Here is a 14,426-nt window from a genome sequence, read left to right on the forward strand (position 1 = left end):
TTTTTACCATCAAAACATTCCAATTATTCTTTGTGATAATCTTGATCTAATTGAAGTTTAATAGAAGTTATAAGCTAAGTAGCACTAAACGGTTTAGTAGGTCTACTGTAACTTTAAGTTTTTACAGAATGGAATATTAAAGACAACTGAAGGCGTTATTGTGTTCAAAATTTAGTTTTTATCCAAACAAAAATGCTTCTTGTAAAACAGATTGGTTTAAACAGTCTTTATTCAACCAAGTATAAAGCAATACAAAGACTACCCAATTTTATTACATGGTATGGTCCAAAACTATTGCTTGTACCACGAATGGCACGTACACCGAGGGCATTATCTTCTGTTAACCTCCAACTGTGATGACATTATACAATTGTTGCATGCTGTGACGGGGGTCCATGTCGTTTTGTACACTCGAGGGGGAAAATGGAACCCAAGGCGAAGCCGAGGGTGCCATTTACCCTCGAGGGTGTACAAAACCAATGGACCCCAGTCACAGCGTGCAACAATTGTTTTGTTATACCTTTGTAAAATTGTTATTCCTCTTCTCGAAGTTCTGTTGTCATCTTTAAACATTATTACGACGGACTATTTGTTTAATTAGCAGACGAACAAGAAACAATTCCCTCGTACGCGCAGTTGTTTTGTACACAGCTCTGGAAATCGACCAACGTTTGGAACGATCAAGGTGATGTACACCGATGTACATCACTTTTCATGTTACCCGGCCCGTCGAGCCATGTAACATGCATTTTTGTTGCGCGTCACATGATTGTTTAAAGGTAGCCATTCGTGCAAAATAATGGAGTGACGGAACAATCAAGACATGACATCACAAGTGGAGGTTAAAATGGAACATATGAAGAATATTTGAAGGCACCCATGAAAAACGTCTTACAAATGTTGGCTTTGTAGAAAAACAAAATATACATTCTGAACAACCTTACATTGCATAGCCTTCTTTACAAAAGGTAAACATTAAATATTGTTAAAAAAATACTATACTCTCGGTAGTAAAAATGAAAACTTGAATATACATGTAAGCCCAGGACTTGATTTCACAACGTACTAAGAATCATCTTTGATGAGTTGTCACAGTCAGTATTACCATAGTGATATGTATTGTGACATCACACTTTAGCAATAAGCCACTTCGGAATGTCAGCTGCGCATTGTTACTGCTGACAACGCATTTTGTCTATCTCCCATAACCTTTTGACAATACCAGCGGGTATTGTCAAAAGGTTAGAGGAGATAGACAAAATCCGTTGCCAGCAGTAACAGACATGCGCCACTGACATTCCGAAGTGGATTATTGAGATCGATGCTCTGTAAAAAACGAGTCTTTACTCTTTGTGAAATCAGCCCCAGGCTCATTTATTTCTACCTCTGTGTACATAAAATGACAAAAGTTACGCATATAAAATTATAGATCATAATGTTAACCAACAAGGAATTTAGCACACACATTTTCTATACATAACGACAAATCAATGAACACTATAGATGAATACCACTGAGACTAACTGAAACTTCTTACACGAAGTCAAAACATTCACACAGAAAGGCAACCTCAAAAGGCCGCAACAGAAATGGTTGTAAGAATTTTGATGTCACAAATTCCTTTGACTCCACAAAATGTACCGTGTTAATTTGAGACGTAAAAGGAAAACCGTGCAATTCCGAGTTATACTTGTGTGAAACATGAAATTCTACTTTTAAAACATCTTTCAAAGACAAACTTGTCTTATCCAAGGCAACGTGTTCCTTTAATCAGTGGTGTATTTAAACGCTACATTTGAAGTATGAAACTCGGAACAAAAGAAGTTCACTTCAAGTTAATGTAGGGACTTGAAACTAAATGTGAAGTTACACACGTCTACACAGTGTTATGTACAGTGTTGAAGAACCGCACTGTGACTGCAGTTTTGTTTGTGTGGGGACGGATTCGGAAAATAAACAAACCTTTTTTGGAGGTGGACATTCAATTGAGTAAAACATTTAAATATAAAAATATAGATCAAAATAAAACTCTATGCAGTACTATAGAACAGTTCTTTCTACTGTACAAAACAAAAACTGCTTATTGTAAAATACAATGTACAACCAATTGTACAAATAATAATTATTAAAACCTGATTTCATTTTTCACTGAAGTTACCCAAAATAAACACATCACTGTCTCCAGAAAAGCAAACGGCTTGAAGCAATGAAATAATGTAACATTGGTGTCTTACCGTGTTATAATGTATCTTGAAATCAAATTTTAACACTAAATATAAACACTTAAACCAGGAATGTTAAAATGATTTTTTTTTAAATTCTTTCCAACAGGCATGACATTTGGTGCCCAGAAAACAGTAGGAAAACTTTATTCAGAAAACACCGAACACTGCCGAGGCCACGTTTTTCAGATTTGTTAACGGCAAAAAGATCGCAAGTCAGACTCAAGTAGGAATAATATCATGCCTGTTCCAATTTAGAACTAATGCTGATAGAGATGATCACAGCTGCTGGTTCTCAAAGCAAACATAAAAACTTTGGGTGTTCAAAGTATTTTTAAACAAAACTCATGATTGCATCCTTGATCCTTCTATGGTCATACCAACAAGCCACAGATGTTTTCCCATTGGCGTATGGCATGCATTGGTCAAGATCACTCGACCCAAGCTCTGGTGTTGTCAGCGGCAGAGAGTGGGTTCCAATCCCGGTCATGACACTTGTCCCCATGTGCAAAGCACTTGACCATAACTGCTTGGTAAAAGTTGGAAAGGAGCATTCTGCTCTACAAGCCAGTCTCCTAGTGGGTGATTACCATGCCTTCATCCTTACGGACTGTGGAGGGGATAGGTAGGTGCCCCGGGAATAGGTGACATTGTGGCCCTGCAGGTGACGGCCCAAAACAATTCAGTTTAGTCCTCGCCTTGAAGTGGCTGTCCATGGCTTTGTGATGTAAGGGGATCTCTCATAAAGTAAAAAAAATAGTGCAGGAACCTTATGTTAAATTATCTCCACAGCATTTACCATAACGTACTCCTGATGAACACCCACACCTGGATGTCAAAGTCGTGGTAGACATATTTTACCAGCAAACAACTCTGAGATGATGGTGAGGAAGATGGCCAGGATGAACATGACGTATGAGGAACCTACTTTGACTGTATTGGGTAGCTTGTACGGCTCACCACCGATCTCATCCACATAGAAACCCACTGGGAAGATAAGTGCTGCTGTGCAGAAGAGAATCACTGTGTATGTAAAGAAATAAAAACAACCACAACATGTTATTTTGTTTGGCAATCACTCTTTAAATTATTGTCAATAAAAATTTACTTGGTTAGAAGAACATCAGATTGCTCTTTTCATAACCTGACCATCATATCTGTCTCATACAAACATTGATTTAACGTCTATGATTATGAGTTACACAAATTAAGAAACTGTGATTCAGTAACTTGACGACAAGACTTATTCTAGTCATAGTGAAATCAGCGGTTAGCTTGGTAAGAATTCAGGTCCTGCAGTTGAACCGATGAATCAAATTAAAAAATAATTGTCTTACTTGCAGTAAATGCTGCCCATCTTGCATACTTTAAGGCCGATGTCTTCTTCAGAGATAAGGCCAACAGACTACAGGTGACTGTTAGACACAGAATACCAAGCACAATGAAGACTAGTGTTGCTTCCCACTCTGGCGAGAGGCTGGGTGCCAGACATACAGGATCTCGTCCAAAAATAGTCAGGCACTGGGACGTCAGGCCTATCTTGAAATTACCTAAATGGATTAAAATAAGTATTCATAAATACCAGACAGTTTCACTATTCCTATTGTATTGGTGGAGAGCGCGAACCACGGGGGTGATTAAACGGCTGATAAAGACATAGCTGGAGCTGGGACCAGCTGGCCTTGCGTGTTTGGCACAAGCTCATTTACGAAAATTTACCTACGCGGGACGCAGTACCAGTGCTTGATCTATTCTGACACGCGCGTACACACAACCCAGCGCACGTAAAACATTTTTACAACAGTTTGTGAAAATTTAGAAACTTCGATAACGTTTAAAACCTTGCAGGGTTGTGAGCCTTTGACGCACGGCCATGACCCTGCCCGTGTCTTGCATTATAACCATTGGTCCTTGGTTGGTATGTTTGCAATTAACTAATTTTATTTTCTGAAATTAGAATTTAATTAAAACAAAAATATAGGCCTATTTCCTTGTTTTTCTGACATGATGTGAATCTGATTCTGAGGACTATTTTCCGAATTATTTTGTCTAACTAATTCGTTGTCTTGAACTGTTGAGTAATTTGTGTTGTTGATAAATATAGATATATTGATAACTGAACTCATAAATCAACCCATTAATTAAAGAATCCATGATCCTGTCAAATATAATAATAAAATATCGACTTGAAAGTTGAATTGAGACTCTCCAAAAATGAGTTGAGAATTACTTGGAAAAGTTTCCGTATGGCGCCACCACTTTTTCATTCGATATGAAATAATATAGTATCTAATTTACCTCAATGAGATATCCCTTTTTGTAAAAATGAGTGAAAAAGTGGTGGCGCCTTACGGAAAGTTATCCAATTACTTACTCGCATCATCAGAAATGACCCATGCTGGATTTGCGAGACTTGCCACCGCAAAAACATCAGCTAAGAAGAACAAAGCACCTGAGACAATCACAAGTTTATCCATGATTTCTTCGCATTATTCATCCTTTAATCAAGAAATCAAGGAAGCCTTCTCAACTCAAGACCATCTCAACATTCTTGTCCGGCCCCAGACGACGGATGATGTTTGTCTAGCATATGGATGACTGCTCACAAGCCAAAGGCACACATTACGTGATATGTGATTGGACAATAAGTAAATAGCCTGAAAAAATGGCCAATAGTAGAGGCTGATGTATTTACGGGTTATGTTTACATTCTAGTGTAGACTTGGTTCCAAGTCTGTGATCGTTGCTTTTAGTACCTAAAATACCGCCCTCTTGCAGAAAATTAATCTAATTAAAAGTATAGATAACAACAAATCGCTGACCTTAATGGTCCTCACACCTTAAAAAAAAAACATAATTCAAAATATTACCAAAGCATCGTGTTTTTATTTGTTTTATTTTGGATTTTAGTTATATTATTTTATTTTGTACCCGCGGCAATTACCAACGTCACGTGAATCAGGCTGCCAGTGCAAACTGTGTACAACACATGTGCTAATCCAATGTTACGCCGGGCACCAGCTTGCCGCCGCCATTTTATTGCAAGAAAAATTTACCATGTGTGAACTGAAAACCTCGTTTTTCCTATTTGACGATTTCTTTGTAAGTTTTTCCCCAGATGGCTTCATGGTTGAATCGTCACAAATTAACCAGGTGAGTTGGTAGTATCTGTGTGGAAAAAATTAAATTCTATTAAAAATGTGCGTTGTTGTGAAGTTTGTGTTTTTAGCGGATTTTAACGACGGCGCAAAATTTGAAAGCACATGTATTTTTGTTTTGGACGAGCTAGACAATGGAACTAGAATGAAAGGTTCACTTTACTGTGCGCATTGTGGGAATAACTGTATTCAATTTTTACTTGAATAATTACAGTCTACCCGCAGGTCACTAATCTCCTTTGTGATTTATCTGTGACCTCTATGTGAATATTAATTAGTCTAAAGGGCTTCTGGAATTCGGTCATTTTCAGCCTGCCAGTAAATTGAAACGAAGAGCATATATCTGTCGTTTATGTATAAAATACAAATACGTGTACCAGGCTGTGATTTTTAGAAACTGCGCTCTCCAGTAAAAGGCAAGTTCCCCCAAAGTATACCTTATATTATAAATGTATTATCCCTGGTCCCAAAATTTAGCCATAGAATAACTGTGCATACTTATGCACGTTTTTGCTCTTGTTAAAGGGGAAGTTAAAGTCAGATATTCTCTTTTAGCACTTAAATTTATTTAGATGTGTCTGTTTGTTTGGCAATCATTTCAGAATTGATGGGGAGGGTTGTGGGTTTCACGGTGTTTTTTTTGTCAGTTTTTGAGTTATTTAAATATAACTGTTGCTTTTTTGAGTAAACATTCAAATAGTGATGCACATTGATTAGTTCTGCGAGCTATTTTGTTAGTGCTTTCAGTATCAAGTATGTTTTTTTTCTTCTACACAAGTTCACAACAAAATAATTTCTTTTTGTTGGGGGCCCTTGTAAAATCAGGGAAATTCCAATTAACTGAAAAGTCTCACACTATGTGTACAGCCCTCGCATTTGATTAAAGATAACTACTTTCTCACAAGAACCAATACCATGCCTGCAGTTTGTTCCTTGACTTACCATTATTAAACTATTCGAAACAAAAATGGTAAAAGCGTATTAACTGAATTTTTTTTTTTTTTTAGTGGATAATGTTTTTAAACACTAAAATTGTGCATATTATTGTTTGTGTTTCAGCCAGGCTTAGCATCTCCGAAGACATCTAACTGCCAAAATGTAGATGTCCAAGACAAGCTTAAGATGTTGGAGCTGCACTGTCCAGCACAAGGTAAACTTCCCCAAAAATGTATGTTTACTCTTGGTCCCATAGGGAGCTACTGTATGTTGTGCAGAATCGTTGTTGCTCTTGTTTAATAAGAAGTTAACATCAACATTTTCTTGCAGCATTTTAATTAATTCAAAGAGAGTTGCAAAAGGTGAATTCCCCCGAGGTATGCATGTGGCTTATTGTTGATCTGGTTTTAAATAGAAGTTAAAATTTTCTTGCAGCACTACCATATTCATTCACCAAAATTGCATATGTTTGACAATCATTTGTTAGAGTTAACATACTTGATTGGGTTCTTTCCTGTGGAAACTGAAAGATGTTTTGCAAGCTCCTCAGACAGCTTCATGTTCAACGGTTACATGTATTTATTAAGCACCCATCCTCAAGAGAATCGTTCCATGCAACTGACGTACCCATAAATAATGTTGCTTGTTTCTAATGCAACAATAAAAATATTCCTGCTGTGCATGAGTTCCTTGAACCCTAGCTCTATGCCTGAACCCTAGCTCTATGCTTGAACCATACAATTTCAATGTGTTGGGTTTATTTCTTTTTTGAAACTATAGATAAATGTTTTGATAATTTCTGTTAATATCTAAAACTTTAAGTGTTGTTAAATTTTGCAGTGTGGTTGTTTTGCAGTGGGACTTACATCTCCTAAGACTAAGAGATCTACTCGTCAACAAGTGTAGATGTCCAAGACTGGTCTAAGATATTGGAGGTTGGAGCTCCACTCTCCTATGTATGTATTTTTACCATTCTAATATTACAACCAAGTAATATGTACTCATAGTGTTTGTCACTGCAGAAGTAATGAAACAACAAAACTACCTATCATAAATCGAAACTTCAAGCTTTTTTCAAAGGAACATCAATCAGCGTGTTATTTTTATGTGACGATTAGTTGAAAAACGAAAAGAAAAACAAGGACACCAACAATATTTTATTGACTTTGCTTCACCCTTGTCTTTATGACAGAAATTTCCTGGTCAGCTCAAATTTGTCCACCCTCGTGGTTCCCATAAATGGGAGAAGTTTGTAGCTGAAGAGAAAATTACTTGCTAAACTTTCTTACAGAGGGCTACTTTTAACATTATCAAAAACAAAGAATGAGAGTAGTAATGGTTTGAAAATTGATTAGAAGAACAATGATGACTTTTCAATGGGAGAGGTCCTTTCCAGTTTTAATCATAACTGCAAGAGTTTTTGCATAACAAATCTGTTAACGTGACCTTTCAGGGCTATGAAGCAAATAGTATTCTGAAACCAACTTTGGAAGGAATCACCTCTCTACTGATCACTATTGAAGGCTGCAGTGTATAACGGAGGGCAACGCTTTGATAAGATGGGGGTCTGAGACAGGGAGAGGATGCAATTCGTCAATATCATGGTGAGTTAAAAAACATAAAGTTTCTAATGGCAACTTCAAACCTCACAGCTCATGACCAATTGCCCTGGAGAAATACATCCATACAGCTCATCTGTGTCACTAGCTTGGTGTAGAAACACATGAGAGTGCTGAGAGCTAGTCAAACTTGCTTCTTGGGTAGCAGTGCAGGCTTATTAATAAGCACGTGCTTGTGTGAAACTGTTGAACTACTACTTTATGCAGTTTTATTTTTGTTGTGCATGACTGGAGTTTGTACTTTTTCTGTAGGGGTTTGAAGATTATGGGAAAGTCCCTCGGGTTGTAATGTGTTTTGTTAAAAACACAATACAAATTTAGTTAGTAAGAAACTGCTCCAGAATTGCAGGGGTCGTTGAATCTAATCCCACCCGAGTAATATGCATGTTATTTTTTTCACAGAACTTTGAAAATACTGTTTATACAGTGCTAACACACAGGTGTAAGGGTAAAACCAAATTTCTTCATCACGATGCAAATTTACATATAAATTTGTTCACTAGCCTGGTGTAGAAACAGTGAGAGTGCTGATAAAGTCCCACATAGGTGTATTGGCAAAAACAAAATTAATATTCTGCATCCCCCGATGCAAATTTCCATCAATCAAACAACACAAAATGTTAGTCTTGTTAATTTATACTACGGTTATGTCATGTGCCATAAATGTTATATTCTGAGAGCTAACTGGCATGAATGCAATCAGCACCCCTTAAGAGAACTGTTCCCAGCATTTGGCATACCCCTGAGTTGCTGTTGCTTCATTTTGCACCAGTCAAAATACTCCTAATGTGCATGAGCACAGCCAACCATTACATTACTGTTTGCAATGTTTTGTCTTCAAACTTTTGTGATTGAAAGAATAACAAATCTATTGAAAAAAAGGGTATCTAGCTGTTTTACTGATGGATAATGTGTGTAACAAATCTTAATGTTGTAAATTGTGAAACATTTTTGTGTTGCAGTCAGGCTTCAGGATCTCCATTGCAACTACCCGTCATCAAGTAGATGTCCAAGAACAGCCTCTGATACAGGAGCTTCACTCAAGTAAAAGGTAAATACCCAGAAACAGACTTTTAATATTAACCCCGGTCCATTGAGATCTTGAATAGATGACAGAAGTCATGTGGCTCTTGTTTGTACAGAAGTCAACATCAGTTTTATGTCTCGTTTGAATTGACAGGCTCGGTTGTCTTTTTATGTCAAACTTTTTTTGTCAAGTTGCATCAATCAATGTAATACATTTTTAGAGTGATGATTAAGAATTTAATACAAGCGAAAACTCCCTGAATAGATGGTTGAAAGGAGAAGTACAAATTTCCTCACAGAGAACAACATCTACTTTTAACAGAAAAAAAAGTGTAATGGTTAATCAGGTAAATGTTGATCACTTATCACACTAAAACAAAACCCTGATATCACTGGGGAGGAGGTCATAGATACCTCTGCAAGAGATTTGACACATAATAGTTTTTCTGCAATTGCATATAAACTTTTCACTTAATCTTCCCTTGCTAGTAGTTCCTACAATCAATTATGGACGGAGGATATCAACCCTACTGACATCTTGAAAGGCTGCAGGGTACAAAGGAAAGCAACACGTATACAACAAATCAGTATCATCAACACATCCTAGCATTTCATCTGTGTATCAACCCAGCAATTTGTTGTCATCAATAGTAAGAAATTTATTGTAGGCATTATCTTAGTTTTTCTAATTGGTGTTAAGTGGGCTGTTATGCAATACTGTGAAGTTAAGATGTAGAATAGACACATTGTATACCTATTTTGGGCCGACATTACTAGATAGGGGTTACTTTTTATACGCCTGAACAAGTAGAACACCACAGTAATGAAAAACATTTAATTTTTCATTTGAATATGAGGTGATTCATCAATAGTAATAACTAAATAGACCCATAATCGTGCAACTATGAGCACCATTCCAAATAACAAGCACATACGCGTTTGTTTGCGCTAACTTGGTGGTGCGACAACTTCAAAAATTAAAGGGACCTGGACACTTGCACGTGGCAGGTGGGGTCCTACTTCCGGCTCGGGCCACTGGGTGGTTGATCTTAAAGGTGCATTCGGGCTCCTTTCCTTAGGAGGGCCAGTGTTATCACAAATGGTTGACCAACGGAAGTAGTCCCTAGTCTTTTCGGCTAGCGGACCGCCTTAGTAAAGTAGGGGACTGCCCTGGGTAACCCTGGGGTGGCGGACCGGACCCGCTCGGGAGGGCGGTGCAATGGCCCCGATGATCTGGAAAAGCGCGTGGGGCCGGTATCCTGGGACCTGCACGATTGGTAGCCCTGCTAATTGAACAAACCTTACCAGGATGAATAGACCAAATTTGAAACTAAAATTTGTTGCTTGCAATGGTGCACTTAATTACAAGATTATGTGTCGGTTTAGATACTACTATTGATTAATCACCTCAGATTCTAGTGGAAAATGTTAATGTTTTGCTTAACTGTTATGTTTTACTTTATCAGTTGTATATATAAAAATCCTCGACCTGGAATTTTTTTTAAAAATGTGGCTGTATCAAATTTTGCCTAGAAATGTGGCTTTATAAAGTTTTGATTGAAAAAGTATACTAGGCTGTAATGGTTTTATCAAATTTTGCCTAAAAATGTGGCTTTATCAAATTAGGCCTGAAATTGTGTGCACGGCCTTAAATGGTTTTATCAAATTTTGCCTAAAAATGTGGCTTTATCAAGTTAGGCCTGAAATTGTGTGCACGGCCTTAAATGGTTTTATCAAATTTTGCCTAAAAATGTGGCTTTATCAAATTAGGCCTGAAATTGTGTGCAAGGCCTTATGGTTTTAACAAATTATTTGTGTGCACGGTTGGTTTTTATCAACTTTGCTTGAAAATGTGTGCAATAGCCTTATGGTTTTAACAAATTCTGCCTGAAAGTGTGTGCAAGGCCATAGCATTATGGTTTTATCAAATTTTGTGTAAAAATGAGGATGTATCAAATTTTGCCCGAAAATGATGCTTGATCAAGTTTTGCATGGAAATGTGTGCAAGACATGGTTTAAGCAAATTTTGCCTCAAAATGCGGCTTTATCAAATTTTGCCAAAAAATGGGGCTTTAAAGCCTTATGGTTTAATCAAACTTTCCTTGCAAATGTGGTTTTATCAAATTTTGCAAGTTTTGCATGAAAACGTGTGCAAGACAAGGTTTTAGCAAATTTGCCTCAAAATGTGGTTTTATCAAATTTTGCTTGAAAATGTGGCTTCATCAAATTTTGCTTGAAAATGTTTGCAAGGTTTTATCAAACTATTCCTAAAATTGTAGCTTTTTCAAATTTTGCACGAAAATGTGGTTTTATCAAATTATGGGTTTATGCCATGGTTTAATCAAATTTTGCATAAAAATGTGGCTTCATCAAATTTTGCATGAAAATGTGCGCAAGACTATTTCCCTTATGGGTTTATACAATTTTGCCTAAAAATGTGGTTTTAACAACTTATGCCTAAAAATGTGGCTTTATAAAATTTTGCTTGAAAATGTGCGTAAGGCAATTTCCCTTATGGTTTTATCAAATTATGCCTAAAAATGTAACTTTATCAAATTCTGCATGAAAATGTATGCAAGACTATTCCCTTATGGGTTTATAAAATTTTGCCTAAAAATGTGGTTTTAACAACTTTTGCTTGAAAATGTGCGTAAGGCAATTTCTCTTATGGTTTTATCACATTATGCCTAAAAATGTGGCTTCATCAAATTTTGCTTGAAAATGTTTATAGCCTTATGGTTGTTATCAAATTTTGCCTAAAAATTGGGCTTTATGAAATTTGGCATGAAAATGTGTACAAGGCTATAATAGCTTGATAATGAATTTGCTTGATGTTTGCAAGGCTTTATATAGCCTTGTGGTTTAATAAAGTTTTGCTTGAAAATGTGGCTTCATCAAATTTTGCTTGAAAATTATTGCAAGGCCTTTATGGTTGTTATCAAATTTTGCCTAAAATACGGGCTTTTATCAAATTTGGCATGAAAATGTGTACAAGGCTATAACAGCCTTATGGTCGTTATAAAATTTTGTATAAAAATTGGGCTTTATTGAATTTGGCATGAAAATGTTTGCAAGGCTATTGTTTTATAAAATTGTGCTTTAAAATGTGTGCAAGACTTAGCCTTATGGTTTTAACAACTTATGCCTAAAAATTAACTTTATCAAATTTTGCATGAAAATTTATGCAAGACTATTCCCTTATGGTTTATCAAATTCTGCTTAAAAATGTAGTTTTATCAAATTTGCTTGAAAATGTTTGCAAGGCTATAGCCTTATGGTTTTAACAATTTATGCCTAAAAATGTGGCTTATCAAATTTTGCTTGAAAATGTGCATAAGGCAATTTCCCTTATGGTTTTAAAAAATTTTGCTTGAAAATGTGTGCAAGGCTATAGTAGCCTTATGGTTTTATAACATTTTGCTTGAAAATGTGGCTTCATCAAATTTTGCTTGATTATGTTTGCAAGGCTATATAATATAGCCTTATGGTTGTTATAAAATTTGTCTAAAAATGGGGCTTCGTCAAATTTTGCTTGAAAATGTTTGCAAGGCTATTGTTTTATAAAATTGTGCTTTAAAATGTGTGCAAGACTATAGCCTTATGGTTTTAACAACTTATGCCTAAAAATTAACTTTATCAAATTTTGCATGAAAATGTATGCAAGACTATTCCCTTATGGTTTATCAAATTTTGCTTAAAAATGTGGTTTTATCAAATTTGCTTGAAAATGTTTGCAAGGCAATTTCCCTTATGGTTTTAACAAATTTTGCTTGAAAATGTTTGCAAGGCTATATAGCCTTATGGTCGTTATCAAATGTTGCCTAAAAATGGGGCTTTATCAAATTTGGCATGAAAATGTGTACAAGGCTATAATAGCTTGATAATGAATTTGCTTGATGTTTGCAAGGCTATAGTCTTATGGTTTTTATCAAATTTTGTTTGAAAATGTTTACCATATTGGTTTTGTGTGTACGAAAATAAAGGCTAATTTTTAAGGGTGAATCAATTCAAGTTTTGATTGCCCTAAAGTCGAAGACTAATATCTCATTATTACTTGAGTCGTCTACTTGACCGTCATATTTGAACACAGTGCAGCAATGGGTGTGTATTATTTTTAGACCTAATTTCATATGCGCAAAAATACTTGGCTAAAAGCGACTTAATACATACCCAATTGCATTGTATTTAGACATGGTGGCCTGAGGGTCCATCTTAACCCGATGGAACCCACCCCCACACTGTAGGGGGGGGCTAACATTGGTCCTTATAGTGTGGAGGTGGGTTCCATCGGGAGAAGATGGACCTTCCGTATTTGAATTAGAGGGGGGGGGGAAATGATGCAAATAAAACACAAGTTACAAGGAGAGTTCTGTTCAATTTTTTATTGAAAATTTTGGCCAAAAAAAAAGCAGAGTCGTGCAAACACCTGTGCCTGTCGGTGGACCCCCTCGGCCACCTGGAACTTGTGATGATCTTAAGGTCCAAAGTGCAATGGTTGATATGTTCTCTGTTCAGTGAAGTTCAATTAGATGCGCTACTAGTGGTTTGTAACAACGATGTAATGTCTTACAAATCTAACGAGCTAGACGCAATTTAGCGCTTGATTTTAGACGCAGAAGTGCTGAGCAGAAGGTAGTTGTTGCTTGCTTAAATGAAATGGTGCCCTCAAGAGTGCTTAGGATTTCACCGATTGTGGTTTCGCAACCAAGCCGCACTGGTGGTACCAAGAGTTGTCGCACTTGTTCCAATGGGATCTTAACTCAACAGATGATGACAACTTCTATCCAGATGACGATGTGCTGGTCGGAGAAACAAGTTCTGTAATGGGCAGTAATTTTGTACACAAATTGTGTGTAACGCAAGTCGTCAAAATTCTTTGCGTACAAATGTCAAAAAATTGTTCAACAGTTTGAGCATGATAAGTAGTGATGTTTTCTCACTGCATGTTTGCTAATAACTGATACTGGAGATGACATTGGATCGATATTAAGTCTACCATCCTTAACAAAAACGGAAAATGACCAAATATTCCAACAGGTCTATAATTGATTGTGATATATTCACCACTCAAAGACAGTTTGGGTCGTCATAACATGTCTTGTTGTAGAGAACACCAACATTAGGGCATAGTTATATCAAAACACATGTGGAAGTGTAGAGAATATGCAACAACTGGGGAAGTATGGGTAATTCAAAACACAGGCGAAAGTGTAGAGAATACGCAACACAAGGGGAAGTTTCAGTAATTCAAAACACAAGTGTAAGTGTAGAGAATACGCAACACCAGGGGAAGTATGGGTAATTCAAAACACAGGCGAAAGTGTAGAGAATACGCAACACAAGGGGAAGTTTCGGTAATTCAAAACACAAGTGTAAGTGTAGAGAATACGCAACACCAGGGGAAGTATGGGTAATTCAAAACACAGGCGAAAGTGTAGAGAATACGCAACACAACGGGAAGTATG

The 14,426-nt window shown here is 36.7% G+C and overlaps 1 protein-coding gene and 1 long non-coding RNA gene across 2 annotated transcripts; one reads left to right on the forward strand and one right to left on the reverse strand.

Moving 5' to 3' along the window:
- Window positions 1–1,231: 1,231 nt before the first annotated feature.
- On the reverse strand, window positions 1,232–4,819 carry LOC117293012 (uncharacterized protein C16orf52 homolog A-like). Its single transcript, XM_033775217.1, has 3 exons — window positions 4,597–4,819; window positions 3,560–3,772; window positions 1,232–3,245 (listed from the first exon to the last, which is right to left on the reverse strand). The coding sequence occupies exons 1-3, from the start codon at window positions 4,697–4,699 to the stop codon at window positions 3,058–3,060; spliced, it is 504 nt and encodes a 167-aa protein (XP_033631108.1). The 5' UTR covers window positions 4,700–4,819; the 3' UTR covers window positions 1,232–3,057.
- A 470-nt stretch (window positions 4,820–5,289) lies between these two features.
- On the forward strand, window positions 5,290–7,231 carry LOC117292304. The gene is made up of 3 exons (XR_004519289.1): window positions 5,290–5,375; window positions 6,440–6,530; window positions 7,173–7,231. It is a non-coding gene; the product is annotated as an uncharacterized LOC117292304 (long non-coding RNA).
- The last annotated feature ends 7,195 nt before the right edge of the window (window positions 7,232–14,426 follow it).

Source organism: Asterias rubens, chromosome 7, assembly GCF_902459465.1.
Source record: "Asterias rubens chromosome 7, eAstRub1.3, whole genome shotgun sequence".
Taxonomy (NCBI): Eukaryota; Metazoa; Echinodermata; class Asteroidea; order Forcipulatida; family Asteriidae; genus Asterias; species Asterias rubens.

What these genes read in the sequence shown, in the direction of transcription:
- LOC117293012 (XM_033775217.1), bottom strand. Translation starts at nt 4,699, where the DNA reads ATGGATAAACTTGTGATTGTCTCAGGTGCTTTGTTCTTCTTAGCTGAT. An exon ending in GGTCATTTCTGATGATGCGA is followed by an intron (nt 3,773 to 4,596) that starts GTAAGTAATTGG and finishes TAATCCATTTAG; the next exon opens with GTAATTTCAAGATAGGCCTG. An exon ending in ATGGGCAGCATTTACTGCAA is followed by an intron (nt 3,246 to 3,559) that starts GTAAGACAATTA and finishes TTACATACACAG; the next exon opens with TGATTCTCTTCTGCACAGCA.